Here is a 1,461-nt window from a genome sequence, read left to right as displayed (position 1 = left end):
AAAGCACCTACAATGTGCGCTAAATGCCAAACCTTTTTTTTTTTTTTTTTAAGTTGCAGAAAAAAGAAATAAAAAAAAGAAAGGGTCAGTTCCTGCAACGTCACAAACAAAAAAACTGTTGATTTTGGTAGAATACACCTTTAGGAGAAGAAGGAAGAAAAAGGTGTGTAACTGAACAATATGCACAGCACAAAGTCCAAGCGCTCAGACCGGGCAGGCTGGTTGGAGCAGGGTCGGAAACAATGACCAAACAAACGTCTGAAGAAAGGGAAAACCACTCCATTTAGGGATCCACGTTGCGTCTGCAGCCAAAAGCAGCTGGAGCACCACAACCAGAGAGCAGTTTGAAATCTGTGATGTCAACAGGTGTGCGACCGCCACAGGGTCCGACAGAGCAGAAACACACGGCGGATCACTGGCGCTCTTACACCTGGACCAGGTCGATTAACAGCTCATCTGAACTGGAGAGATCCAATCCCGGTTGATTACGTTGCAGAAGGGGCGAGTCAAGAGTCCAGCTGTCCAACTCGGTTTTGCATGTATTTTTTTGCTTTACGTGTATTACGGTACATCAAGTTAACCAGCTTTTGGTTAATTTCCCCAGCCTTAAAACCAACGTTCACTTGTGCTGTGTGTATCAATATGACATCACGGATTTAAACTGTGGGACAAAACTCATCCCTCTTTAATTTAGTGAACGCTCACTACTAGGAGAAATGAAGCCTCTGGGTGACAAAATCAAAAAAATAAAAAGGAAAAGAAATTATTAAAACATTTCAAAGTTTTCCCCCCCCCAGATCTGAAAATAAAAAGGTCACCTAATCCTACCCACCAAACACAAAATAAGAAATAAATTATAGAACAATTTAAAAAGGGTATTACGTAATGAATGCATTCAGTTCAGCACTCCTGACCGCTCGTCTTCAACCAGACACACTCAGTGATAAACTTTGTTTTTCTAAATGAATACATGGCATTTTGTCAAAGAACTTGAATAGAAAAACTCAGTCGCATTCCCCTTTGTGTAAAACAACAGTACTACTCCGGAAATTGAAAAAGAGGGAGAGGGAAAGAGGGAGAAGAGGATCTGCTACACAGGATTTGTAGGAGTGATTCTCGTCCATTAGTGTGTGTTTTTTCTTTTTTTACATTTATTTGTATTTTTTTACTTTTGTCATAAGTCCATGTGAGCAGAGGCAGAGATTGGCTGTATTGTCCTCTACAACGTCGTGGTTAAGCAGTAAAAACAGAGCTAATCACCATGACGGCCACACGGGAAAGAGAGAGAGAAGAAGAAAGAAAAAAAAAAGAAAAAAAGAATCAAACCATGACAGCATCCTTGGGACTGCCTCACATTAGCACACTCAAACCTGCACAAATACACTGTTGCTGGTACCATGCACGAGCAAAACACGGTTAGTAATGCTGCACCTGGACCTCAAAGTTGGGGGGGGGGGGGGG

General features: G+C 41.8%; 1 protein-coding gene across 1 annotated transcript in view; it reads right to left on the bottom strand.

Annotated features, from left to right (window-relative positions):
• Positions 1-424: 424 nt before the first annotated feature.
• Positions 425-1,461, bottom strand: part of LOC117961830 (AN1-type zinc finger protein 3-like) — a 12,825-nt gene continuing 11,788 nt past the window's right edge. The window contains exon 7 of the mRNA XM_034900766.1: positions 425-461. Within this exon, the coding sequence (XP_034756657.1) occupies positions 425-461 (37 nt within the window). The remainder of the gene's footprint in view (positions 462-1,461) is intronic.

The sequence above is a fragment of the Etheostoma cragini genome, chromosome 18, assembly GCF_013103735.1.
Source record: "Etheostoma cragini isolate CJK2018 chromosome 18, CSU_Ecrag_1.0, whole genome shotgun sequence".
NCBI lineage: Eukaryota > Metazoa > Chordata > Actinopteri > Perciformes > Percidae > Etheostoma > Etheostoma cragini.
The sequence above is the reverse complement of the archived record's forward strand: the minus strand, read 5'-3'. Positions and strand labels throughout refer to the sequence as shown.